General features: G+C 43.9%; 1 protein-coding gene across 1 annotated transcript in view; it reads right to left on the bottom strand.

The window, feature by feature from the left end:
• The window catches only part of LOC309523254 (uncharacterized protein), a gene marked incomplete at both ends in the record, with an annotated part of 611,327 nt that extends 596,118 nt beyond the window's left edge, over positions 1–15,209 (bottom strand). Inside the window, 2 exons of the mRNA XM_082207040.1 lie at positions 7,420–8,528; positions 15,058–15,209. Coding sequence (XP_082063166.1) covers positions 7,420–8,528; positions 15,058–15,209 — 1,261 coding nt within the window. The remainder of the gene's footprint in view (positions 1–7,419; positions 8,529–15,057) is intronic.
• Between the last annotated feature and the right edge of the window lie 12,102 nt (positions 15,210–27,311).

The raw sequence follows: 27,311 nt of genomic DNA, 5'->3' as shown, positions 1-27,311 counted from the left end.
TTTGAACTCTTCTGTCACCACATTGTTCACAATCAGTTTAGCCTTTTGCTCTGAATATATTGCTTCTATACCATTTTGGAACGCCCTTCCCACTCCCATCCCTTCCAAATTTCTCTTCATAAATTTCCAAGATATATTGTCAAAGGCCTTCTCTGCGTCTATAAAAATTAATACTGCTTTCGTATTCATATTTGTCTGCAACAGCTCCAAAACATCAATAATGTTCCTTGTATTATCAGACAAATGTCTACCAGGGAGAAAGCCTGCTTGATCTTTATGAATAACTTCATTTAAAACTTTTTTAAATCTGTTTGCCAATATGTCAGCAAAAATTTTATAATCCACGTTCAGGAGTGAAATGGGACGGTAGTTCTTTAGTTGGGTCTTTTCAGATTCTACTTTTGGTATCAAAGTGATGAAAGCTTCTTTCCACGATTCTGGTGCCCCCTTCCCCTCCAAAATTTGATTACACACCTCCAATAGCGGCTGAATCAAATAGTCTTTTAATATCTTGTAGTACTTGGAGGTAAGTCCATCTGGGCCTGGGGACTTGCCTAGTTGCATGTTCTGGATGGCACTTTCAATTTCCTGCTGTGTTATTCTATAATTCAGGGTTGTTTGTTTGTCTTGAGTTAATTTTTGCAGTCCATTTCTCTTTATGAATTGGTTTATCTCTGTATCTGCCTGGGGCCCTTGGGTAAACAATTTCCTAAAGTATCTCTGGAAACACTTTCTAATTTCTTCTGGTTTCTGAATACATTCTCCTTCAACCTCCAGATTGGTAAGTTCAATTTTTGTCTCTTTTTCAGCTGCCATGCCAGCAGCTTCCCACATTTATTCGCCGATTCAAATGATCTTTGTTTCATTTGTTTAATTTTCCATTCCACTTCTTGGTTTATCAATTTCACATATTGTGCTTGATGGAATTTGATTTCTCTTAAAACTTCTTTTGATTTTGGGTTCAATCTCAGCCTTTTCTCTCCATCTCTTATCTTCTCTAATATCTTGTCCTTTTTACCATTCCAGAGTTTTTTCTTAATAGTGTTCTGTTGTATCAGAAAACCTCTCATGACTGCTTTACTAGCGTCCCAGATTGTTTTCTTTTCCACAGATGTGTTCAAGTTTATCTCAAAATAATCCTTCAACGTCTTTTGGGCCTTCTTCACAATCTCCTGATCTCTAAACAAAGTGTCATTCATTCTCCATCTGAAGGATCCAGCTGAAGTAAATCTCAAGTCCATTTTCAAGGCATTATGGTCGGAGCAAGTTTTAGGGCAGATCTCTATTTTTTTAATCTTAGGTGCCAGTCCTCTAGATGTCCAAATTTGGTCGATTCTTGTCCATGATAAATGGGCCTCAGAAAAGAATGTCCCTTCTTTACCTAATGGGTTTTTTGTCCTCCAAATGTCAATTAAGTCCATATTGTCTGTTAATTCAAAGAAAGTCTTAGGTAGTCTGCCGTCTTTAGTTAAATTTTGATTTTGTGACTTATCCATAAAGGTGGAGACCACCCCATTCATGTCTCCCATCAGAATGATGTTAGTGTAGTCAATATAGTCCAGCATTATCTCATGCAGCTTCTTATAAAATTCCGATTTCCCCTCATTTGGTGCATATATTCCTACTATCAAAAATTTTTCTCCTTGCAGTTGAATTTCAATCACCAAAATTCTCCCTTGTTCATCTTTAAACACAAATTTCGGTGCTAGGTTCTCCTTTGCATAAATCACTACTCCTCTTTTCTTGACCTTGTCTGATGAAATAAATTCTTGGCCTAGTCTTTTATTGATTAACACTCTCCTGTGGAGCCCAGTCACGTGTGTTTCTTGCAGGCAAATAATATCCAATTGTTCTTTCCTCAATATATGGAAGATCTTTTTCCTTTTCTCGGGGGAGTTCGCGCCATGAATGTTCCAACTGAGAAGCTGCAGAGACATCCTGGATCTATTTGTCAGCCAATGGGGGTGTCTCCCTTGTCGTCTTTGTCTGGAGGTGAAACCGGATTAGAACCAGGCGGAGGTGGTGGCCAAGCTCCTGCTACTCCTTTCCGAAGGTCCTCCCCGTGGTCGTTCAGGAACTTATCTTGTTCCTCTGCTGTTCTGATTCTTACTTTTTTCCCTTTCATGTTTAGCAAAACCTCCAGGACTGATATAAAAAGTAATGGGGAAATTGGGCACCCCTGTCGTGTCCCTTTTTCTATTTTAAATTCTTCCGTTACCACATTATTTACAATTAACTTGGCCTTCTGTTCAGAATATATTGCACCCATACCATTCTCAAATTCTTGCCCTACCCCCATCCCATGTAGATTCTTCTTCATAAAACTCCAAGAAATATTGTCAAAGGCTTTCTCCGCATCCACAAATATCAGAACTGCTTTAGTGTTTATATTCACCTCTAATAGTTCCAAAATGTCTATTATGTTCCTCACATTGTCTGACAAATGTCTTCTTGGGAGAAAGCCTGCTTGGTCCTTATGAATCTCTTCCACCAATACTTTTTTCAATCTTTTTGCCAAAATGTCTGCAAAAATTTTGTAATCCACATTAAGTAATGATATAGGGCGGTAGTTCTTAAGCTGAGTCTTTTCAGTCTCTGTTTTCGGTATGAGTGTAATATACGCTTCTTTCCACGATTCTTGTACCTTTTTCCCCTCCAAAATTTCATTACAGAAAATTGCAATTTCCTTAGCTTCCTCAGCAATCTGTCGAGTCGAGGCCGATTCCTCTAATAATTTTTCAATGGACTGTGTATTGGAGTTCACCTTGTTCCCCAGTTCATTAATACTTGTAGTGTTCAAATCAATTTTTGCTGAGGCCTCAGCTACTTGTTTATTTGTCTCTGCAACCTGTTTGGCTAGTTCAGGGGTCTGCAACCCGCGGCTCCGGAGCCGCATGTGGCTCTTTTACACCTTTGCCGCGGCTCCGGGGCGGATACTAGTGAGGGGAGGAGGCGCATTGTGCGCCCCGACACTCCCCACTGTGGCGGGCACTGTACTGGCTGTGACGTTGCATGGGGGCAGTGCGTGCGTTAGTCCCGACGTCACCTTCCCGCCCGCTGTCAGATCGCAGCTCTGGAGATATATTTGTTTTAAATGTTGCAGTGGTTTTGCGGCTCCCAGGTTTTTTTTCCTTCGGAAATGAGTCCAAGTGGCTCTTTTTGTCTTAAAGGTTGCAGACCCCTGGGCTAGTTTTTCCAAAGATGCATCAATTTTGCTAAGTGCCTGAGCCAATAGCTCTTCAGATGACATAGCTTTTGGTTTTACTTGCGAAGCAGCAGCTCCTACTATGCCAGCTGCCCCGGACGTTGAAGCCCTTCTCTGAGATGCAGTATCAGTCTTGTATTGTCTACCGGACCTGGTAGTTTTATCCTGTACGCCACTCGCCAGCTCTATCTTTCCTTTCCCATCTGCCATAACAGGCCCAAGGTCAGTCACACACTCAGTAAGATTGTTTTGCACAGTACTTTTCCAGAGCTTAGTAATTTAATGGCAAGATAGTTATTGTAACATAGTCTCCTCTAGGGGGACACTCTCCCAGCTTCACTATGCAACTGTTAAAAACAAGTATAGTTCTTAAAGATTCCAATATCCCTCAGAAGCCACAATTCCAATGTCTTTAAAAAGTTACTTTATAGTCAAAGGCAGATCTATAAACAATGTATCTTTCTCAAAGTATCAATATTCTTTGCCCTTGACATGCAAACAGTTCTTCCCACTGACTGACTTTCTCTGTCAAAAGCAGTCCGTTCCCAGATTTCCAAGGCGGCAGATATATCTTTGCTCCCTCTTTTCATGCAGGTAAATTAATGTTCAGTTTTCTCCCCTCCACTCCTGCCAACAGGAGGGGAGTCTCTTTTATTTTTGGTGCTGGATTTAAGCTTTAAAAATCGTCTTTCCAAGTTACAGCTTTGCAGTCTCTTTGCTTTAGTCTATTTACAAGTCGGAAAAGGCAGACTTCCTGTTTGTACCTTTCCCGTTTTCGTGCCAAATTTACTAATTTTTTTCCTTCCAATTAGTTGCTTAATCCTACTCACGGGTAGTTGCTTTAGTTTCCAATTGTCCAGAAAGGAATCAGCGCTCTCCGGCTATGGCTTGCGGCTTCACTCTGCGGAGGCGGTAGACGACTCTCAGCTCCGCGCCACACACCCCCATTCCATTCCGGAGCCTTTAAAAAGGCTCCTTTGCAGCGGGGGGGGCGCAAATGGAGCCCGCCGAGTCTCCGGGTTCTCAGGCTTCACCGCCTGAGATTTCTTCGGGTCCCCGCTTCGCCGCAGCGGTCAGACCCAGTCCCCGCAGAGCCGATTCCCTCCGGAGCTCGGAGGGAATCCGCCATTTGTCGCTGGCGCTGACCGGAAGTCTGTTTTCTCTAGGTTTTCAGCAAGGTAAAGCTGATCCATGTGTATTTGTCAAAGAGGAAGGGCAAAAGAAGCTATATTGCTTGTTTTATGTTGCTGATATTCTTTTATTTTGGAAAGATGTCAAGATGTACAATAGCGCCCTAGCTCAACTGAAAGAGCACTTTGACATGAAAGATCTTGGTGAGGTCACCAACTACCTATCTCTAGAAATAGGGAGAGACCAAGATGGTAATATTTTAGTACACCAGTCACAGAAAATTGCTGATGTGCTAGCCAAACTAAACCTAATGGATGCTAACCCTGTAGACACACCAATGACAACAGGTTATCAGGCAGATGATACTGAAGAAGCATTTGCTGACACTACACTGTACAGAAGTGTGCTAGGCAAACTAAACTTCATTGCCAGATGTTCAAGACCTGACATCGCAGATAGCACTAATTTGCTAAGCAGACATGTCAACAATCCTACAGTTAAGGATTGGAAAGCTCTGAAACGCATAGCACGCTATTTGAAAGGCACTATGCATTACAGACTGAGATTTAACAATCAGAAGTCTAGCGGTCTTGAGATATTTGCTGATGCGAGTTTTGGAAGTGACACTACAGACAGGAAAAGCATGTCTGGAGTTTGCTACATGTACAATCAGGGTCTATTTGATTGGTCATGCAAGAAGCAAACAACAGTAAACATTGTGGTACATTATGGTACTTGCTAGGAAGAATTGTAAAGACCTGGGAATTGTGCCAGCCTTGCTGGTCAGCTCCCGGGGATTTCGTGGGAGACAAAGTAAAATCACACAATATTTTCCCCAGTGTGAGGAGAGCAGGAGAGTGCCAAGCGAGTGGACATTGTATGGGGCCCTTCCTCCTCCTCCTCCCACTGTTTTGGATCAGCCAACTCGCCTTAAAGGGCCCCTACAAGAACCAGAGAATACAAATCACTTAATAATCCTGGCTCAAGAACTGGCCGTGGCTGAGGAATCCAGCAAGACAAATACAACTGACATAATTTCCCAGAGGCTGCCTTCTGAGTCAGAAAAAAACTCCCAAAGCCAGCAGGTCACTTCCATATGCATCCAAGCGGAGGAGAGAGACGGTTATCTTCAGGACCAGCTCCATTTGATAGGACCACCTGTCCATTATGAAAAAATTCTTAACAATAACAAATGGGCTACTCCTGACGTTAGTGGAAATTTGCACACTTCAATAAAAAGGTACAGAGCCTAATGTTACTGATTCATTGATCAGCCCCCTCTGAACCAGCTAATACGAAGCAGCTAGTAATCAGTAAGAGACTACATAGCCAAAAAGCCAAAGCAAGCAAGAAGAGCAAAAACATTAAAACATCAAGGAAATCGAATATAACCCATCGCATTCAAAAAAAAAAAAAAACAATGGCAGAAACTGTATAAATTGATTCCAATGACATCCACAACCGGCCCAAACAAACTTGCCCCACAGGACAACAAAGAGGAAAGTAAAGTGGGATCAAACACAACAGAGATCCAGTCAACATCTGAGGAAGTAACCCCAAAGCAGGGTATCGAAACAAATGAAGTGACAGAAGCAACACCTCTGAACCCTGGAAGGAAAACATCTGGAAGTACGGATATTAGAGAAGATATGACCCATAACATTGATTGTGACATATTACAGGATAACTCAGTTGCCCGGCAAACTTCGGTCCAGGGAAAAGAATGGAATTTGATAGTGATACCTCAAAAACTTGTTTTTGTCAACTACGGTATTTTTTGCACCATAGGGTGCACCGGACCATAGGGCGCACCCAGTTTTTAGGGGGGGAAATCAAGGGGAAAAAAAATTTTCCCCCAGCCCCAAAGAGCAGCGTACAGGCTGCACACAACCTCTCCCTGCCAGAGGGGTTGCGCACAGCTATGGAACAAGCCAAGGCAGCGAGCGGGATGGATCCCGCTCGCTGTTTTGGCTTCCCCTTTAGCCCCGTGCAGCCTCTACCTCCTGGGAGAGGCTGCGTGAGGCTAAAGAATCCATAGGCCCATGCAGCCTCTCCTTGCCGGAGGGGTTGCGCGCAGCTATGGAAGAAGGCAAGGCAGCGAGCGGGATGGATCCCGCTCCCTGTTTTTGCTTCCCCTTTAGGCCATGCAGCCTCTCCTTGCCGGGAGATGCTGCGCAGGGCTAAAGAAGCCATAGCCCCGTGCAGCCTCTCCCTGCCGGAGGGGTTGCGTGCGGCTATGGCACAAGCCTGCATTCGCTCCATAGGACGCACACACATTTCCCCTCAATTTTTGGAGGGGAAAAACTGCGTCCAATAGAGCGAAAAATACGGTACCCAAAACCGAAGGCCTTTCTATGATGGATAGATCACATAAAGCACCTTCTGAACATCTTAAATGATATGCTGCCAGGTGTAGTAAAGCCAAACGACATTCCTTCTATAGAGTACTTATACTATGATTGTTATTCGGTATGAGCATTCACTGGGCAACAATTTTTTACTTTTTGAATGTTGTGTAGATTTCTACAACTGATTTAGGGTATTTTTGCACTGCTGAATCAGGAAATGGCATCCATTTCTCTCCATCAGGTCAGGTTTTTGTGTTATGTTGATTTGAAAAAAATCAGATCTTGTGACAAAATCGATTACATTTTTGTGGCATTATCAGCTGATTTTTGTCAACACATATCATCTTAAATATGTTTTTAAGAGAGAGAAAATATTTTCCCAACAACATATATTGATTACCTGATAGAAACATTGATTACTGTAAACTGAATGGTGGGCATTGATAAAGGTAAGTACACATAAATTGCATGTTGCTTCACCATTTTTCAAACTTCAGGGCTTGAACTTCCGTTTCTTGGAACTCCTGGAATGCTCAGTGGCAGGGAGGTTTCTCTTCAGAGTCCAACAGTAGTCAGCCATCATGACTGCATCCCAGCGACCCTGATACCTGGTCTCCATCTCTTTCATGTCCTGGTGGAATCTCTCCCCCTGCTCGTCACTCATTGAACCCAGGTTCTCAGGAAACCGGTCCATATGTGAAAAGAGGTAGTGCATCTTGACGCTCATGTTGCAGCCCAGGTTTCTGAAAGCAGTCAGCATGTTGTTGACAAGTTCTGCGTAGTTTCTGGCCTTATTGTTGCCAAGAAAGTTCTTCACTACCAGAACATATGCCTTCCACGCTTCCAGTTCCACTTCGTTCATTGAGTTTCCGAACTCTGGATCTCTGATGAGCTGACGGATCTGAGGACCTTCAAAGATGCCAGCTTTCAACTTCTCCATGGTCAATCCTGGAAAAGCCTGGCACAAGTAAGTGAAGCAGTCACCATCCTTGTCCAGAGCCTTGGTGAACTGCTTGATTAAGCCGAGCTTGATGTGCAGCGGTGAGAAGAGTATTCTGTCTCTGTCCACCAGAGGGTCATTGATGATGTTCCTTTCTTTGCAAGGCACCAATTCCTCCCGCACAGGACAGTCCTTCTTTGTGTAATGCTGAGCACGGTCCCTACTATCCCACATGCACAGAAAACATGGGTACTTGGTGAAGCCAGACTGTTGTCCCAACAAAAAGTTCACCATCTTCAGGTCAACACAAATAAACCACTTATGCTGATCATAACCAATTTTCTCCAGCACATACTTCACCGCTTCATAGTTCTCCTTCAGTGTAGTCGAGTGAGCCAGGGGTATAGAGGCAAACTGGTTGCCATTGTGTAGCAGAACACATTTCAGTGATCGCTTGCTGCTGTCAAGGAACAGTCTCCAATCTTTGGGTTCGTACTGTGGCACTCCAAGCTTGAGCAGAAGCTGTGCAATATCTGCACAGTACACCAAGTCCTTCTCTTCTGAGAAAAAACGGAGGTACTCTTGATGCCTGTTGCGGAAGAAGCTGATGCGAGCACTGTCAGAGAGGAGGTTTTTTTCCTTCAATCTGGATGCCAACAGTTTGGCAGAGTCCTTTGACAAGCTGAGGTCGCGAACTAGATCATTCAACTCCTTTTGGGAAAATGGATGTGGAGCATCATCTTCAAGAACCACTTCTTCTTCTTCATGTCCTTCAACACTGGAGGCATCTTCGTCACTAATGTCAGAAAGTTCTCTGAAGATAGGCACTGGAATTTCATCACAATGAGCTACAGGACGACGTGCTGATTGCAGATCAGGATACTTGAGGCTGCTCCGGTTCTTTCTGTTGATCCCATCCGCACCAATTTATGGAAGATTTCGAGGTTTTATGACTTCAAACTGATCCCTTTTCAACATAATCACCCAGAACTATCGGACCTGAATACTTCTTGTCATTAAAATAATAATTTCCAATCAAAACAATTATTCGACGTGGCATTTTACCCCCACCAACTTCTTCTAAAATGCTCCACACAAGCGTACATGTGAACAAAAACGTAAAGAACGACATGTGGCCATAGCTCAAAAACTTGACCTAATTGAGCAAAACCAATGTGATTTTTGGATTCAGCGCATCAGATTTGTCCTAAATCAACTGAAAAAACGCAGACAACAAATTTGTTGTTGACCAGTGAATCAGTGACTGATTTACTCCCTTGTCACAAACTCTTTATTGTGGTTCGAGGACCCAACCCCCGCGAAGTGAAATGAAGACACAAGGACACGTGATATAAGGTTGATGGGCTAGAAAAGGCCACAACTTTATTGATTACAGCAATGAAAAGGTATTGGCTTAGGCATTGGATCGAAACAAGTGGGTTTATTCACCAGTAGGTGGAGCCTGTTGATGCTAATCCAACTATACGCTCACCCCTGCTGTCACCGAGGGTCGTGCCATGGCCTCCCGCCAAGCAGGCATCGGACGGAATACACGACCCCCAGATTCCTTTAACGGAATACCCCTAAAAATTGAAGGCATAGGCGATGGCCACACCTAGCACTTCGACACACCACAACACATTATTCCAATGCCTAACCTACCCACCAATACCACAAAAGTTGTGACGATTGCTACGAGGTAGGCGAAAAAACCAAAAAGCCTAATGCCAAATGGAAAAACTCCTACCAGGCCCCCCAGGCAACCAGGGCGACCAACCTAAGGTCCATAGCAAGGCCAATGACCTAAGCCCTAACCAAAAGGGAGTGGAGGGTGGGTGACTCGCGAGGGGACGACGACGAGGAATGAGGCCAGGGAGAGGCTGGCGCTGCAGCAAAAGGCTGCTGAACATGCCCCCTCCGCGGCACCTGGTTGGGTGGCCACCGGGGGGGCGTGAGCGCCAGCCAGGTGAGCTGGAAGCAGGGGGCCACGCCCCCTGCTGGGCGGTGCTTGGGCTCCCGCCCACAACCACTCCCCTCTCTTTCAGGGAGGAGAGTCTTTACTCTTGCTATATATATCCTCACCTCGCACCAAAATGATGTTCTCATCGGGCAGTTAATCATCATATGTACTAAGTTCGCATTTTTACTTCCACATCTCCAGCAGTTGTCTGCATTTGTTATTTTATTCTGGTAAAGTTTTGCTGGAGTCCAGTGGACTCTGAATATTATTTTCTGCTGAATAAGTCTTAGTCTTAAATCCATAGAAGCTATTTCTGTTGATTTTATACTTGACTCCCATATATCATTTGTTATCTGTACCCCTAACTCTTCACTCCATTTTTGTCTATCATATTCTAAATCATATTTCTTTCTGTTGAGTAGGGTTTTATATAGTGCAAGTGTAGAGTTCTTTGTTTTTGTTGCAGAAATTAAATCTTGTAGCAACAAGGGTGTTTCTGATGCTGCTATAGCGTCAGGACCAAACTGCCTTTCCAATAAATCTGAAGATTTATTGCTCAGATAAGGCTGGCGTCCAGCCCGCTTTTGCTGCGCCAGGCCTCTGCATTCCAAAGTCCGCATTCCGATGCTCTGAACAAAATAGCAGTGTTTAGCAGCGTCCAGAGAAAGCTGCTGTCTTCCGTGTGCATTAACAGAGTCTCACACAGAGATACTAATAACTAAAAGCAGTTTATCACAGCAGAACTAACCGTTATGTAACACAGTGCGCAGCATCGTGAAAAAACACGTCTGCTCCTCTTAAAAGCAAAAGCAGAATAGAACAAAGGACTGAGACTCTCGGAAGTGACGCAGAGTCTCCCCACCCCACAGTAGGCAGGACGTACACTCTGAGCTGTTTAACCCTGTAAGCTCAGGTTCTCCTCACACACATGTTTCAATTGGGTGTATTGCCATTGTGTTTCAATGGTTAATCCACACTTTACTTGCGAAGTCTTATGTTCCACAAATTTGTAATTTTCATCAATTAATTGATTCAATGTCAAAATACCTTTTTTCATCCAATTTTGCCAAATTATTACTTGATTTCCAATTTTTTTATTTTGGGTTGGCCCATATTGTTAATTTCTCATGCTGAAAGGGGTCATCCTTATTATTTTTATTTATATTCATCCAAATTTTTATAGGTGCTTTAATAGTCTCCAGGATAATAGGATATTTCATAAAATTGGAGCCGTTTAGTCCACCCTACAAGAGATTGAAAGAAACTATATTCCAGAGTAGCCCAATTGAGATTCCTGCTAGCTCTCCAATCACTAGTCTTACTCAGAAGGTAGGCCTGGTGATATAGTTCCAGATTTGGGAGACCAAAGTCACCTTCCTTAGTTGGAAGTTGCATTTTATGTAGTGATATTTTTGGTGGCTTTGTACCCCACAGGCACAATCTAAATAGTTGATTTATTTTTTGGAAGTAAAATTTGGGAATATGTATTGGTAATCCTCTAAGAATGTATAAAAGCTTTGGAACAACATTCATTTTGAGGACATTAACCTTTCCCCAAAGGGAAAGGTTTAGAGGTCCCCACCTTTCAATATCCAAAGAAATCTCATTAATAATTTGATTCAAATTTAATTTTACAATTTGGTCTATATCTGATGAAATCATTATACCCAAGTCTTTGCACATCCGAAATTGATGGTTCCTATAGTTTGAAAGCACGTCAAAGTGCAAGTAGATAAATAGGTACCGCTCTGGCGGTAAGGTAAACAGCGTTTCCGTGCGCTGCTCTGGTTTGCCAGAAGCAGCTTAGTTATGCTGGCCTCATGGCCTGGATGCTGTATGCCAGCTCCCTCGGCCAATAAAGTGAGATGAGCGCTGCAACCCCAGAGTCAGTCACGACTGGACCTAATGGTCCTTTACCTTTACCTTTATACAATGTAGCCCTTGGCCCAATTGGTAAAATCTCTGATTTTGTCCAATTTATAGAATATCCTGATATTCTGCCAAAGGTTTTTATTTTCTCCATAATTTTGGGAATTGTTTCTTCTGGTTTTGTAATAAATAAAAGGATATCATCCGCAAATAATACAATTTTGTAATTATCTTTGTTGTGTTTTACATCCTTGTCTCGTTCCTCGATTTAAACTAATCAAATTCAAAATTCTTCCGTTTGTAACAATCTGGAACGTTGGGTTTTTATAAATCATTTTAATCCAATTAGAGTATTCTATAGGGAAACCAAATTTACGTAACACAAACCCTATGAATTCTTTATATATTCTGTAAAAAGCCTTTTCTGCATCTAATGACAATATCATAAACTCCTCTTCATCTGCATTTAAATTTATCAAATCTATTGTTAATCTGATGTTATCTGTAGCTTGTCTTGTTTTTATAAAACCTTTTTGATTATTAGGTATCAAGTCTTGAATAACTTTTTGTAATTTTGCCGCCAATATTGCATTCAAAATCTTTGCATCAACATTCATTGATGATATTGGTCTATAATTTGCACATTTAGTAGGGTCTTTGTTAGGACCAACACCAGCTGATGACATGGCTCCCCAAATCTCTTTTCTGATGAGAGCAGCTTTTGCATCTCACTTGGAAATGAAGGACCCAGAGTCTGGAGGAAGAATGGGGAGGCACACAATGCCAGATGCTTGAAGTCCAATGTGAAGTTTCCACAGTCTGTGTTGATTTGGGGAGCCATGTCATCAGCTGGTGTTGGTCCACTGTGCTTCATTAAGTCCAGGGTCAACACAGCCATCTACCAAGAGATTTTGCAGCACTTCATGCTTCCTTCCGCAGACGAGCTTTATGGGGATGCTGATTTCATTTTCCAGCAGGATTTTGTCACCTGCCCACAGTGCCAAAAGTACCAAAACCTGGTTCAATGCCCATGGGATTACTGTGCTTGATTGGCCAGCAAACTCGCCTCACCTGAACCCCATAGAGAATCTATGGGGCATTGCCAAGAGAAGGATGAGAGACATGAGACCGAACAATGTAGAAGAGCTGAAGGCTGCTATTGAAGCTTTCTGGTCTTCCATAACACTTCAGCAGTGCCACAAGCTGATAGCATCCATGCCACGCCGCATTGAGGCAGTAATTGATGCAAAAGGGGCCCAAACCAAGTACTGAGTACATGTGCATGCTTCTACTTCTCAGAGGTCCAATATTGCTCTATTTGCAGTCCTTGCTTTGCTGATTTCATTTAATATTCTAATTTTCTGAGATTGTTAATTTGGGGTTTTCATCAGCTGTACACCATAAACATCACAATTGTAACAAATAAACGCTTGACATATCTCACTTTGCATGTCATGAGTCTATCTCATATATTAGTTTCACCTTTTAAGTTGAATTACTGAAATAAATGAACTTTTCCACAATATTCTAATTTTTTGAGTTTCACCTCATTGATGATATTGGTCTATAATTTGCACATTTAGTAGGGTCTTTGTTAGGTTTTGGTATAATTATTATTAAAGCTTCATTGAATGTTGTAGCAGATATACCTTTATGAGCTACCGTAAATTTCGCTCTATAACACGCAGATTTTTTCTCCTAAAAAGTAAGGGGAAATGTCTGTGAGTGTTATTGAGCGAATGTGTGGTCCCTGGAGCTGACTCGCCGGAGCGCAGGGGCAAAAATAGGCAAAAATCAGGCAAAAATAAGATCGGGCGGGCGGGCGGAGGGAAGGCGGAAGCTGCTGCTTTCCTGCATTCTGCCTCAGGGTCTTACTGCCCACCCGCTTCTGTTGCTGCGTTTGCTCAAACTCAACAAAGAGCAGGGAATCCCCTGCCCTCCTGGCAAGCAGAGGGTTAAGGAAAGGATCGAGTCCTTCCTTCTAACTCTTTCCTAGTCACACTGCGTGCAGGCTCCAGCCCACCACCTCCTCCTCTCCGTGCTCTAGGGGCTCGCAGGCAGCCGAAAAACATGCAGGTGGGAGAGAGAGAGAGAGAGAGGGCTGGCTTGGGTGGAGGGGGGAAACTTTTGCTTTCCTTTCCTCCCCCCCACCCCGTTAAACCCCTCCTCTGCATTCTTAGCCAGCTGCTTCTCCGCACACCCCTCTTGTGCTCCTTGTCCCTTCTGTGTTTTTCCTTCCCTCCCCATTTAAAACGTGGTGACAAAGCACGGATCCACATGGATCCTCAGGATTTTTGCATTGGGTCACCCCAAATTCACCATCAGATCACATTACATGTCCATGGCTACAGTCTGTACCAAAAAAATCACGCACCCACTGTTGCCTGGGGCTGCAATGGTGCAAAAACGTGGTTACAAAGCATGGATCCACATGGATCCTCAGGATTTTTGCATTGGGCTACTCCAAACTCACTGTCAGATCACATGTCTGTGGCCACAGCATGAACCACAAAAATCATACATCCACTGTTTCATTTAGAATATTTTTTTTCTTGTTTTCCTCCTCTAAAAACTACGTGCGTGTTATGGTCTGGTGCGTGTTATAGAGCGAAAAATACGGTATTTCCTCATAGACTTCTAGAAGTCTGGTGACTAGTCGATTTTTGAATATTTTATACAATTCTATAGGAAAACCGTCTGGTGCAGGTGATTTCCCATTCCCTATTGTTTCTATTACATTCTCAATATTTAATATATTTAGGGGTGCTGATAGCATATCTTTTTGATCTTCTTCAATAGTTGGTATTTTAATATCTTGAAGTTTTCCATCTCATCCTCTGATATATTTTCTGGCCCTTCATATAATTTTTTGTAGAATTAAAAAAATTAAAAAAATTCATCATTACATTATTCCTGGGTGATTCATGCAGCATCGATGCTTCCAGTCAGATTTAAATTACGTGAGCTAAACGAGGAAAAGACCTCCTCTGTGTAAATTATCAGAAATTGTGATCTATCGAGAGTAAAATGCTTTGTACACAACTGGGCAATTGACAGCAATTCAGGGAAATGCAGGCTGTAAAGAGAACATATGCATGTTTGCATGTATAATGAGGTAAAAGGGGAAGGAGGGAGGAATTTTTTCTCTATAAATTTAAATTGCAGAAATATTTTGAAGAGCCCAGTTGCATTAGGAAGGTGTGAACAACAACTGAGCAGCCAGCTGCATTCACAAACACTGTAACAAATTGATAGTTTATTATTTGCATAAGTTAGATTTGAGTTGGAGAAACATCATGGGGCAGAGAAAGTAAGAGTAATGTTTAGTGTCGGACTGAGAATTGTAAGTAAGCAACGAACTTTACCTTACTTTTTTTTCTTCGCTCACCACTCCCCTGCTTCCTACAACACTCTCCAAGGCGCATTAAGATACGTCCAACTATTGTGAATATTTCTCCTAATCTCCACTATGGGCCATGGCAAGTGGCCAAGGGACCTGGATGAGGCAATGCCTCCCCCGAGGCCCAAACAGTCCAAGATTGATTCTTTCTTTCTTAACTGTAGCAGAAATAACGAGGAAGCTAGCTACACGGTTGAAACTTACAATCGTTTTAATCCTTTAATTGACCTCGCAGCCGACATAGAAGTGGAGGGGGTGAACTCGAAGGCAACAAATAATGCTAATGCTAATGATAATGACAATGAAGTGAGAGCCACCTCGAAGGGGTAGTCCAAGCTGGCCTGGGGCGATGGCATGGGACTCGAACATTTTCAATTAATAACCAGGACCCTGTGATGCATCTTTAAGAGCATAAATGGGATCTCCATGCAGGTGGATAATCTCCACCAAAAGCTTGAGGCCCATTTGCTAGCGCTGCAGCACAACTACACCCTGCCTCCGAGGGATTTAAAGGGACAGAGGGATTTAAAGGGGCAGAGGTGTACCTCACCTATTAGACATGAAAGTGGTACTAGTGGTCACCTCTTAAAAACCCAATTGGACTCTCAATCTGATTTTACAACCAAACAAAATATGTCTAACTATACGCAGTAGTGACCCCAGGTCCCCAAGGTGGAACAATCCGAGAGATGTCACAGATCATCTAAGGCAACTCCTTCAGATTTGGCCTCGGCTAATAGACCTCAGTTCAGTGAAACTTTTAAACTACCACCATCGGCTCCAAAAAGTACTGCTCTCCTTCCAGTCACCAAAAATTCCCTCCATATTGGTTAGGCGTAAAGCGTTTTTGGCCACCTGGGGCATCTTCCCAACGAGAGTCTTTAATGACACCAGGATTAAACCTCTTCTCCGTAGCATCGAACAAAAAGGTAGCGGCTCGCCAGACAGGCACGACATAGTCTTGAAACTTAAGCTGTCCACCCAGGAACCTCACCCTCCCTCTCAGCCCAAGCTTCCTGATTTATCTACTCCAGCAACAGAGAAGCATGACCAAAGCGGGCCCAGTCATCTGGCTGCCTCAGAGGAGAGGGACCTTATTTCATCCTATGGCGAGTTGCCATTAGTAGAACAGCAGGAAGTTATAAACAGGCTCAATACACTCAAGCAGCAACTTACACATGTACTTCAAGAGAAAATCTCCTCAAAACCTGGTCACAGCAACCTATTAAATCAAAGGAACGCAGTCATGAAGGGGCTAACACCCCAGAAACCCCTGCCAATCACTGGGACTCCAATAACGGATGATATGGCAGTCTGCCTGGCAGAAGCTCCTCATACACCGTCGCAACGCAGACCCCCTTCACCTCTACTAATAGATCTGCAATCAACTACCTCGTCCTCCGCCTTAAAGAGCAATGCGCCAAACACCCCTCATCCTGGTAATCTGTCAATGTCCTATTCTTCTATGCCCGACCTGGAGTCCTCATTCAGTGCGGTCCAGGCAGATGACTGTATATCCTCGTCCTTTGCCAGTCAACCTCTTTTGGTAGAACCTCATGTATCCGCAACCTCTTCAAGCCACTATATAAATGTTAAGGAAGCCACTGCGCAAAGAGACAGCTCGGGTTTTATTGAAGACCCTGCTGGCCACATCAATCAAATTACCACCCCTTCGATACCTTCGGCTGTATCACGCCTGGCGCTGTCTCAGACCCTTGGCAATGTTTCTCCCACCAGCAACCAGAGTAACTGACTAGCACATAGTCCCTCCTCAAACTGCTTTAATGTGCTATCCTGGAATGTGGCGGGATGGACGTCCAAACAGGATGGCGGGGATATGAAAGAGTTTTTAGCGAAATTCCAGATTATGGGTATACAAGAGACCTGGTGCTTAGAATCGCCACCCCCCCCTTCCCTAATGGGGTATGACGCCTTTGTGATTCCCGCGACCAAAACACATTTGTATGGGCGCCCTAGTGGAGGCCTGGTAACATTTGTTTCGCAGGAGCTTCAACTTAATATCTCTCCTCTCTTTTGGTTAGAGAGTAACTGCATTCAAACTTTACACATCACTAACAGCCCGGTTGGGGACTTCATATGTGTAAACTTGTACAATCCATCTACCTACTCCTCTTCTCATTCAAATCAGCTTTGGGAGGATCTAAGATTTATCCTCGATAAATCTGTGGCTGAATTTCCAAAGTCAGAGATCCTTATAATGGGGGACTTTAATGCCAGAATCGGAGCAGATATAAGCTCATTCACCGATAAGTCGCAATTATTCATAGAAGAGGAGTGGTTTCCTACGTGGAATTCACATGATAAGACCATTAATAGGGCTGGCATCATACTGCTGGAGCTTACCATAAACTGCGGGCTGCACAGCTTGCATGGCACACCCAAAGACTGGTCCGGGGGATTCTATACTTTTCTAGGATCTAGAGGGGCAAGCATTATAGACTACATCTGGTCCTCCTCGGCATTTAATGATAAGGCATATTGTTTCAATGTGTTCAACAGAACCGAAAGCGACCACCTTCCAATCGCCATCTCCTTCCTCCACACACAGCTGGGGCTTCCCAGCCCACTCCACCCCCAGGATCCACTGATCTTAGCTCCCGGACGTAAGAAGTGGGATTTCTATCTGGAGCAAGACATAAAAGTCCTCCTAAATTCCCCTGAGATCCTAGCCCTGAAAGCTCAGCTGTTAACAATGAATGTGAATCATTTCTCAACTTTCCAGCAAATTCTAGCCTTCTTGCTTCCTTCACTTACGAAACCTTCCCGTGCGATTCTAACCTGGAAGAATCAAACTTGGTTCGACCAAGAATGCAAACAGTGCAGAAGTAGGCTTAGATTTCTTCAGTCTGATATGAAATCAGACAGCACCCAGAGCAAAATCAGGGAGCTAGCCCAATTCCGTTCATACTACAAGAAGCTGCTCCAACATAAGAAATTGCTCTTTGCGAAAGAACGCTGGACGGCACTGTCAGTGGCCATTAAAACCCGTGACGACAAGAAATTCTGGAATTTAATTAATGCAGGTTTAAGACCCCCCTCATTCATCGTTAATAACATCACAGCTGCCAGTTGGCACTCTCACTTTGCTCAGCTGTATTCCGCCCCAGATCCCGAAGTAAACGTAGTCTCCACTCTTCCAGCATCTGCCTTGCCCACCTGGGAGCCAGTCTCCCCAGAGAGATGTATACAACTAATCAGCACGCTTTCAGGGGATAAATCCCCGGGGGAGGATATGATACCACCTGAGGTATTTTTATCGAACCAGACGTGGTGGGCCCCTATTTTAGCATCTCTCTTTACCACTATTAATGCTACTCTTAAGATTAAACCTAACTGGAAACAGAGCATAGTCATTCCAATACATAAAAAGGGGGACCCACAAGATCCGCGTAACTATCGACCTATCAGCCTGCTGGACATATCATACAAGGTCTACTCTAGATTCTTGCTAGAGAAATTAATCGAGTGGGCAGAAGAAACAAAGCTATTCCACCCGGAACAGGCTGGCTTCCGTAAAGGTCACAGCACATCTGGCCAATGTCTTGTTCTATTTACCCTGATTGATAAATACCTAAACAGGTTCAACTGCAAACTACACGCGGCTTTTGTGGACCTGACCTCCGTTTTTGACTCCATCCCCAGAGATAGGCTATGGCAGAAGCTTAGTTACACTAACATAGATAAGAGACTCCTCCACCTTCTTATGGAAATTCATAATGACATATCGGCCAGAGTAAAATTCGGCCCTCTGGGAGCTCTATCTGATCCTTTCCCTCTGAATAAAGGGGTCAAACAGGGCTGCCTCTTGGCCCCTTTTCTATTCAATTTCTACATCAATGACATCGTTACAACCATGAAGGCCCTAAATCAATCTGCCCCCTCTTTACAACAGCTCAAGATCCCCATATTACTCTATGCGGACGACATGGTGATACTGTCTTTAACCAAGCAGGGCCTAAACAACATGCTCAGAGGGCTCATGACATATTGTGATACCAACTCCCTCAAAATCAATTTCGCCAAAACCAAAATTCTTACTTTTGGCACGAAAACTCGGAAGCCTTTCTGGAATTTTGAGGGCCACTCTATTGAATATTGTTCAGCATTCAAGTATTTGGGTATCACTTTTCAGCATGGGCTTAGCTGGTCAGCTCACCTAAATATGACAATCCTGGCTGCCCGTAGAACCATCAAAGCCTTGGAGAAATTCTTCTATGCAAAAGGCGGCCAGTTGGTTCCACCAATCAGAAAAGCATTTATCAGCAAAGTCCTCCCGATGTTACTGTATGGGGTTGAAATCTGGGGGTGGAATTTAAAAACACTACAACGGCTCGAGATTCTACTAAACACTTTTGCACGAAAGTTACTGGGTCTCCCCAAGGGCTCAGTTGCTGCACAGTTAAGAACAGAACTGGGCCTCCCCTCCATTGTTGCGAGAGCCCACATTAGAATCATTAGTTTTTACTGTAAATTAAGCAATGCCCCAGGTTCCCTACTAGCCAGGCAAGCCTTTTTAACTTGTTCTCATACCAACAAATGGTCCAAGGCCATGGAGACTATTACTGCACGCTACTCCCTCCCAGATCTCGACACGCTGTCATCTTGGGACCAACATAAAATCCGGGCCTGGATTCTTACAAGAGACGAGGCCATGGACCGGGCACAGTCCTCCACAGCCCGCCTCTCCATGTGGCTCCCTAAAGTGAAAGTGGTAAGATCACTTGCCAACTACTTGATAGAACTGACGGTGTAGCACCCTGCTTGTGGTTAACGCTTAGCTGGAATGAAATATTCAACGCAGCAATAGAGAAATTAAAATAATTATTTATTTGTCAGACAAATAAATGAGAGGCACAGTGGTATATGGTTACCAAGCTCTGGCCTGGCCTCCTGCCATTATGGCCAGCACTTATATTCCCTTAATCCACCCCCCTTTGCTCCTCCTGTGGCTGCCTCTGTCCAATCAGCCTGGTTGAAATTCCTATTGGCTGATTGCTATAACCAATCACAAAAAGATACACCCATATCCTCCTGTCCTTATATGGAACACAAAGAGCTATATATTGTTACATCTATAAATGACAAATAAGTAGTAATATATCTTACATGTGTCTCAACAAGGCATCTTAATTACCAGCTCACCTCTTGCCCTCCTTGCCCTATTGCCTTCTAAAACAAATGGTTAATCTTAAATTTTTATCTTAAACATATGTCAAGGATCTTGAGTTTCACATCAACATTGAAAGATCTCCTTCATTTGAAGGTTTCTAAACAAATGTTTGACAACTAATAAATCAGGACTGCTCAGGACGGCGTCTCTTGTCTAGCAAGGGGGCAAGACTGGTGGCTGACTTAATTTCAAAATACAACTCTTAGAACTATATGAAATCTAGCATTTCTTAAATCCTTTGCATAATTACATTTAAGACAATATATTTAATACATAACATAGGTAGCCTTTTAAAAGGAATAAGGCCTTTGTAAAGTAAAAAGGAACTCAGTAAAAAAACAGCTTCAAAAGAAGCCTCTCCAGTTTACAACCCCTCCTTCAGCCAGCTGCTTTTCCCATTAGACAAAAAGACTTGCTAGCTAGATGCTTCCCCATTTGGTCTTGGCCTTTTAACCTTAGAAAGAAGATCTGGGTCATTTACTGGGAGGCACATTGATATTATTTTACTATTTACCAACTATTAATTATGTTTATCTCTGCCTTTTTTATCTTCTGTAACATGTAGGGTCAGTGTCCGTTTTCAGCCTGTAATTTTAGCTTTTACGACTTTGAGAATTGTTTTCTGCTATCAATCAAGGGGCCCCTTGTCTAGGAAAAACATTACCAAGGTTGTAAACTGCTGGTCTTCTGCCTGGCTTGAAACTTTTGAAAATCTAAGCTCTCTCTTTAATATACAAGTCCTGATCAAACATTAATAAAATGCAGGCTTATGCCTGATGCCTCATTCCCCCCTTTCAAGCTCAAGGACCTTCATCCCAAGTGTCCTTGATAGCTTGACCTTCATCATGTTCCTGAGGTAAAGCTCTGTATAGGGCCATGATATGAGGTAGAGTTTCATTTGAAACCATCTTGCTAATTGTACTTCTAAAACATGAAATGATACATGGCATCATACATAAAACCATTACCACTACTGTCAAGAAAAACAAGCAAGACAATAGTATCCCTTTGAGTCCTGTGACATTAGGTAACCAATTGGTGAGCCATCCCATATCCCATCCTTCCCATGTTTGTACTGGGACATGTGCTATATTCTCCATCTTTGTGGCCAACACACGGATTGCCTCACCATTATCTGAAATGTTAAAGCAACAGGCATTCCCTGTCAAGTTCAAGACTCCACATAGGCCTCCCTGCTTGGCAAGTACATAATCCATTCCCATTTTCAGCTGCAAAATGGCGGCTCTACTTTCATCCAACTGTTGTGCAATAAGTCTCAAACTCTGGGCCGTTGCATTGGTTACAAGTTCCACTACTGCTTGCAATCGAATTATTCTGTTTAGATTATAAATAGGATCCCGTGCCCCTTGTATGAGCTCACCAGGATTCCAGGAGGCAGGATCATAATAGGCTATAATGCGCTCTGGTGGCCAATCATCAGTACCGCTCCAACTTTGGGTACTTCCTCCTGCTATACGAGAAATATCAGCGTTTCTTCGTGTTCGCTTGGTCAAATTAGTGGGCATAATCCACATTGGTGGTAATACCCATCCCAGGAAACAAGTCCCACTCCATTTGGAGGGGAGTTTCTTGTATGCCCATTCTCCACATATCCACCACAACCATCTGGTCTGAGGTTTTTGGTATGTGGAGTACAGAAGGCGAAATAGCAAAAGAGGTAGAGAGTTCACAGTGCAGTATGTTAGATTGCCTTTTTCTGTCACAGTTATGTTCCATACCACTTTCCATGCATGAATAAAAGGAGGTGCACAGGGCAAGGCATTCCGAATTCGATAGGTAGTACTGTGTGCCCAGGTATTCTTAATATTATCCCAAGTATAGCGACAATGAGAAGAGCCTATCATAGTAGAATCAGCTGCATCTGATGATTTATGTACACAGAATTCCCCTTGTACAGGTATAACTCGTATTGGTTTAGTTGAGTTCCATCCGGGGAAATTCTGTATTTCTGTTTGTTGTGGTATTTCGCTTACCATACCAATGGCATCTAATGGTATCGGTAATAAGGGCATACCTCCCTCTGAATCATCTGGCCCAAGAGAGCAAACAAGGCAATTGGTCCTATTTGCAACATTGGCTACCATCTCAGCTAAACCTACCCACATATTGTGGTCATGGCGGAATCCATATTTAGTCAATTTGGTCAGATTCAAGGACCCTTCCCCTTTCCAAGGGATCAGGATTAATAATAAAATCATGTTGATGTCTAGCATATGCATTCCTTCCACAAAAGATTACCTTATTGTGATAGCAGATAAATATTAGTCCCAATATAATTCCCCCAGTGACAGAAATGGGGAACCACCAAGACCAAAACATATATCCCGAGGATCCCCAATGAGTAATATCTCTGATAATTGTTCCACAAGGGGGGGGGCAGTCAATTAATTGTATAAGAGAATCTTTCCTTTCACAATCGCTGGTTCTGATGCTCCTCAAGCTTCAGGCGTGCGCAGGTCAGCCAGCTTCCAGGTTGTGGCTGCAGCAGGCCGGTCGTCTAATGTTGCCCGTGACCTAGCCCGTTCCCGGTAGGGCTAGATACAGGGGTTTTTGGAGAGAGTCAGTTTAAGAGGATTAGAGGGGTCACCTTTGCACGTCCAACTGCCTTCGGACTTCTTCAAACGGGAGTGATGAATCCAGGGGGTCACCTCAGCTACCTTCACCGCTGTTGGAGTAGAGAGCAAGACGGTGTAAGGTCCACGCCACTTAGGTGCAAGTGGATCACGTTTCCACTCTTTCACCCATACGCTATCGCCAGCCTGGAACTGATGAATCGGCTCGGCAATGCTGCACGGCGTGCGCTCGAGGGCCCACCTGTTAAGAGAAACAAAAACACGGGAGAGAGATTGCACTTGTTCCTGTGTCACATGGTCTCCTATTTGTTTGAGGTCAGCTGGAATATCCTGAACAAAGGAGGGCGGTCTCCCATACAGGAGCTCAAAAGGTGACAACTTAAGTCTTTTTGTGGGTGCACACCGAACACGAAACAGTGTTATGGGTAACACATCTACCCATCCCAATCCCGTTTCCTGGGTTAATTTTGCCAATTGGGTTTTCAAAGTCCGATTCATTCTTTCAGTTTTCCCTGAACTCTGAGGCCTATAGGCTGCATGCAGTCTCCATTTCACTTGTAGGACTCGACATACTTCTTGTACTACTTGATCAATGAACGCTGGCCCATTGTCACTTCCAATGCATCTAGGTAACCCAAATCTCGGGATCAATTCAGTGAGGAGTCTCTTAGTTACCTCTCGTGCCTTTTCAGTTCGGGTGGGAAAAGCTTCAACCCATCCGGTAAGAGTATCCACAAACACAAGGAGGTACTTGAATCCCTTAGAAGGGACCAGCTCTGTGAAGTCCACAATTAGGCTTTCCATGGGGACATATCCCACATGTTGGATTCCAGGAGGTTGTACCGGTCCCTGCCTGGGATTGTTTTTAGCACAAAGAACACATTTCTGTGAAATGCAAGTTGCTAATTGTGATAGATTAATAATATACAACTTCCGACTGAGACTCTCTCTGGTTGCAGTACCGCCAAGGTGAGTAGATTCATGATAATTTCTTACAATTGTGCCTGCTAGGTGATGAGGTACATAAATCCTATTGTCTGGCAGGATCATCCAACCGTCCTTCACAACCGCTCCTTCCTGTTCAGCCCACTTCCTCTCTTCTGGGGTATAGTGAGGTTTAACTTCTTCTGGAACTACCTCTGGTATGAGGGCTGCTATAAATCCTCCCACAGGCTTTTGGGCTGCCTCTCGGGCTGCTTTGTCAGCAGCATGATTTCCTCTGGTTATTGGATCCCTTCCTCGTCCATGACCTTTGCAGTGCATTACAGCAATCTGTTCTGGAGCCCATACTGCTTCTAACAGGATTTCTACTTCAGGTCCATATTTCAAGGCCTTCCCGTGGGCTCCTATTAGACCTCTTTCTTTCCATAGAGCACCATGTGCATGCAGGGTTAAGAAGGCATATTTAGAATCAGTATAGATGTTTGCCTTACATCCGGCTGCCAATTGCAGAGCTCTAGTTAAACCTATAAGTTCAGCTTTTTGTGCTGAGGTGCCAGCAGGCAAAGCTTCAGCTTCCACAACTTCCTCATTGGTGACCACAGCATATCCTGCTCGTCTGGCACCTTCATGCAGGTAACTGCTACCATCAGTATAATATACAACATCTGGATTTTTCAATGGTTCATCTTTCAGATCGGGTCTACTGGAATAAACTTCATCCATTATTTGGAGACAATCATGTGATTCTTCATCATCTACCTCTGGTAGGGGCAGCAAAGTCGCTGGATTGAGCATATTCACTACTCGTAGATGAATCCTGGGGTTTTCACACAATAGGCCTTGGTACCTAGCCATCCTTGGGTTCGTTAGCCAATAACTACCCTTATATTCCATGAGTGTCAGAACAGCATGAGGTACATTCACGTGCATCGTCTGGCCGAAGGTAAATTTATCAGCTTCTTTGACAAGGCTTGCAGTGGCCGCTACTGCCCTTAGGCATGGAGGCCATCCTTTTGCTACTGAGTCCAATTGTTTTGACAAATAAGCTACTGGACGGTTCCAACTTCCTAATCTCTGGGTCAGGACTGCCGCTGCAATCCCATTCTGTTCATGTACATACAGCTGAAAGGGTTTTTCCGAATTAGGCAGTCCAAGGGCTGGGGCCTCCATAAGTCGTTGTTTGATAACTAAAAAAGCTTGTTGCTGCTCAGGTCCCCATACGAATGGGTCCTTTTCTGCACCTCGAGTGCTTTCATGTAAGGGCTTGGCCAAACTGCTGAAATCAGGTATCCATAGTCTACAAAACCCTGCTGTTCCCAGGAATCCTCTAAGTTGTTTCCTTGTGGTAGGTTCCTTGATAAGGCAAATAGCTTCTTTCCTCTCTGGTCTCAATGCTCGTTGTTGGTGTGAGATGTCAAAGCCCAAATATTTGACCTTTTCTAAACATAACTGTGCCTTTTTCTGGGAAACTCGGTAGCCAGCTTGCCAGAGCAAGTGGAGCAGTTCCTCTGTACCTTCTTTACAGGTATCAAAATCCTTTGCTGCTAGTATAAGGTCATCTACATATTGCAGAACCACCTTTTCTCCAGGTATTGAGGGGTAACTTGTTAGATCCTTCGCCAAGGCAGTGCCAAATAAAGTTGGGGAATTTTTGAATCCCTGGGGCAATCTTGTCCAGGTTAGCTGGCCTTTTGTTCCTGTCAAAGGGTCTTCCCACTGGAAGGCAAATATAGGTTGGCTCTGTGGTGCCAGCCGGCAACAGAAGAATGCATCTTTCAAGTCCAATACAGTAAAAAATGTTGCTTCTGGTGGGATCAAACTCAGCAAGGTATATGGGTTTGGTACATTTGGGTGCAAGGTCTCGATAGCCTGGTTTACGAGCCTCAAGTCCTGCACTGGCCTGTATTCATCTGTCCCAGGTTTTCGAACAGGCAAAAGGGGTGTGTTCCATTCTGATTGGCAGGGTTTAAGCAGACCATATTTTAATAGGCGGTCCAAATGTTTCTGGATGCCCTCTGCTGCTCGCCGGGGTAAAGGATATTGCTTTACAGATACAGGGGTAGCCATAGGTTTTAAGGTTACTACAATTGGAGCTATATTCTTGGCCATTCCTGGTGGGCTATTTTCGGCCCATACTCCTGGTGGCACCTGTAGGGTTCGGAGGAGCTTGTTTAACTCTGTTTCCAATGTGGGTTGGACTTGCAGGGCTGACATTAGGCGCCATGATTGTTCCTTAGGTACTGAGAGGGAAATTATTCCTGCTGCCTTTGATGGCAGTTTCATTTCTGGACCTCGAGGAGTGAAGGTGATTTGGGCCTGCAATTTGGACAGCATATCTCTACCTAAGAGAGGTATTGGACACTCAGGTATATACAAAAACTGATGGGTTAAACGATGTCCCCCAATCTGGCATTCCAAAGGTTGGAGGAAAGACCTCTTAGCTGACTGACCAGTGGCACTTTTAATGACTACACTTTTGGATGCCTTTTTCTGCAATAGTTCTGGGAGTACTGAGTATTCAGCCCCAGTATCAATCATAAAGTCTATTAAATGGCTTCCTAATTGAATCGTGACCGTGGGCTCCTGGAAGCCTAACTTTATGGAGTCCGGTCTTTCCTAGTCTTGGGTAAAATCCTCCTCTGCCAGTCCAATGAAATTGTCTCTACTCTGTCCTTGTCCAGGTCTCTGATATCTTCCATTTCGGATCATTCCCCGTCCCCGTCCCTGGTTTCTTGGGCCGGAGCCTGGGCCTGGGCCTGGGCGTACTTCTTCCAACCTCAGGGGTTCAGGACACTCCCGCTTCCAATGACCCTCCTTCTTGCAATTCGCACATTGATTCCTTCCCAGTGGTGGATTCCTTCCCCGCCCTCTTCCTCCATTTAAGGGGCGGTAGTCTTGCTTCACTGCTGTGGCCAGCATTACCATCTTTTCCTTCTGCCACTTCTTCTTCTCTTGCTTCTCAGCCTCATCCCTATTCCGATAAACTCGGCGTGCAATGGCCATAATTTGGCTCATCAGCATCCCTTCCCATCCTTCTGATTTCTGAATTTTCTTACGAATGTCAGAAGCGCACTGGGCCACAAATGTAGCAGTAATCATTCTACTGTTTTCAGGGGCTTCAGGGTCAAAAGGAGTCCATATACGATAGGCTTCCTGCAGCCTCTCTAAAAAGTCTCCTGGACTCTCATTTGATTTCTGTTCTACTTCTGAGACTTTAGACATATTAGTGGGCTTCTGGCATGCCCTGCGAATACCTTGCACAAGCGTCTGGCGGTAGGTGGTAAGCCTGGCCAGATGAATTGCATTGTTTGGATCCCAATTAGGATCTTCCAAGGGAAAGTTGTCTTGGAGATGACGGTCAATATTAAAAACATTTCCCACTCTGGCCTGCTCACGCAAATATATCTGTGCCTTTTCAATTATGTCTCTCCTTTCCTCAGTGGTGAACAGAGTATTCAGGAGCTGGCGGCAATCTGTCCAAGTAGGACTATGAGTATTTATTATTGAAGTCACCAAGTCCATCATAGCCTGAGGTTTTTCTGCAAAAGATGGGGTGTGTGTTTTCCAATTCATCAGATCCGTAGTTGTGAATGGAATGTACTGAAGGGTCGAAGTTCGAGGTGGCCGTCGTCCGGGTTGCCCGTTAACCAGCACAGGCTCCTCAAGTGCATCAAATACTCTTCTGAGAGGGGCTAGTACGTGATCTTTCTCTTCGCTTTGCTCTAGGGGCC

This window comes from Podarcis vaucheri (assembly GCF_965113315.1).
Source record: "Podarcis vaucheri genome assembly, chromosome: W".
Taxonomy (NCBI): domain Eukaryota; kingdom Metazoa; phylum Chordata; class Lepidosauria; order Squamata; family Lacertidae; genus Podarcis; species Podarcis vaucheri.
The sequence above is the reverse complement of the archived record's forward strand: the minus strand, read 5'-3'. Positions and strand labels throughout refer to the sequence as shown.